Source organism: Phaethon lepturus, unplaced genomic scaffold (genome assembly GCF_000687285.1).
Source record: "Phaethon lepturus isolate BGI_N335 unplaced genomic scaffold, ASM68728v1 scaffold4276, whole genome shotgun sequence".
Classification (NCBI taxonomy): domain Eukaryota; kingdom Metazoa; phylum Chordata; class Aves; order Phaethontiformes; family Phaethontidae; genus Phaethon; species Phaethon lepturus.
This window is the reverse complement of record NW_010548140.1, coordinates 21,562-23,160: the sequence shown is the minus strand read 5'-3', so window position 1 is coordinate 23,160 and position 1,599 is coordinate 21,562. Positions and strand designations below refer to the sequence as shown.

Sequence of the window (1,599 nt, the reverse complement as noted above, 5' to 3'; positions counted from 1 at the left end):
ACGGTGGCTATACCTGCTTGCCTTACCAAAAAACAAGCCTCGATTGTAGGAGGAATATTGATACTTTGTACAGATCAAGACAATTTTATGCTAGTGATAGCCAAAGAAAAGTTGTGTGTGCGTGTCTGCTCCAAGCCAGTTCCCCACAAGTTCCAGCCACTCGTAGGTCCTCCCAAATGTCGCTCAGAGAGTTTAGATAACCCAGGTAAAAGTGGAGACCTGCTGTCTGTGACCTTCAGTTTTCATTCTAAATAATCCTTTTCTCCTTCCACTCTCTTCCTCACTTATAACCTGTAAAATCATGGTGTAAGAGCAAGAGACAGTGAGCCCTGCCCCATTAAGTCATAGCAATGGCCCCCCTGGCACCTGGTACCGGTAGACGATGCTGTTTGGGGATGCGTGGGAGCCTGGCCCCTCTCCTGGCCTCATTGCCGCCTCTCCCCGGCCGCAGGTGCTCTCTGCCATGAGGCTGTCCTGGGCCTTCCTGCTGCTCACAGCAGCCCTGGTGCTGGGGGGGACGGCTGCTGCCCGCTGCCCCGCACCCTGCGTCTGCGACAACCTCCACACCCACGTCCTCTGCCTCAATGGGAACCTGACGGCTGTCCCCGGCACCATCCCACAGGTGGGCAAAGGGATGGGCAGGGGATGGGGGAAGAGGAGTTACGTCCTGGGGGTAATTCAGCATTTTATTTTTGTGACCAACAGCTCACCAAAAAACTGGACCTTCAGGGCAACACCTTCATGGTCATACCAGTGGGAGCCTTCCTCACCACCCCGTACCTCACACACTTGGACCTGCAGAGCTGCAAGGTGGAAAAGCTGGAGGAAGGGGCTTTCCGGGGGCTGGGGAGGCTGATCTACCTCAACCTGGCCTCCAACAGCATAGCCCTCCTCTACCAGGAGTCCCTGGATGGGCTCTTCTCCCTCCAGCAGCTCATCCTGGAGGGGAACCGCATTGAGGAGATCCAGCCAGGTGCTTTTGGCCATCTGGGGTCCCTCACTGTCCTCGACCTGAGGGCAAATGCCTTGGTCTACCTCCCAGACATGGTCTTCCAGGGTCTGCAAGCCCTCAGGTGGCTCCGGCTGTCCCACAATGCCCTCCATGTACTGGGCAGTGAGGCCTTTGCCACCCTGCCTGCCCTGCGCAGGCTGAGCCTGGACCACAATGAGCTGCAGGCACTGCCTGGCGAGGCCTTGGCCAGGCTGGATGGGGCCACTCGGCTGGAACTGGGCCACAACCCCATCACCTACGTGGCTGAGGAGGCCCTGGCCATGGCCTCTCTGAAGCACCTCTTCCTGGACCACGCCTCCCTCCAGGACGTGGCACCCGATGCCTTCGCCCACAGCCCTGAGCTGCGCACGCTGGACCTCCGCAAAAACCAGCTGCAGGGGCTGCCACCCCTGGCCGGGGCCGGGGGGCTGGCGAGGGTCAGCCTGGCTGGGAACCCCCTGCTCTGCTCCTGCCTTCTGCGCCCCTTCCATGACTGGCTGGCGAGGGCGCGGGTGCATGTGGAAGGGTCCTGTGCCGCACCCCCTGCCCTCCGTGGCCGGACCCTTGACTCCCTGAGGCCCCCCGAAATGAGATGTGGCCACCAGCGG

At 60.3% G+C, this 1,599-nt stretch overlaps 1 protein-coding gene across 1 annotated transcript in view; it reads left to right on the top strand.

The window, feature by feature from the left end:
- The first annotated feature begins 463 nt into the window (after window positions 1-463).
- Window positions 464-1,599, top strand: part of CHADL (chondroadherin-like) — a 3,495-nt gene continuing 2,359 nt past the window's right edge. Inside the window, exons 1-2 of the mRNA XM_010289859.1 lie at window positions 464-622; window positions 706-1,595. Of these exons, the coding sequence (XP_010288161.1) occupies window positions 464-622; window positions 706-1,595 (1,049 nt within the window). The remainder of the gene's footprint in view (window positions 623-705; window positions 1,596-1,599) is intronic.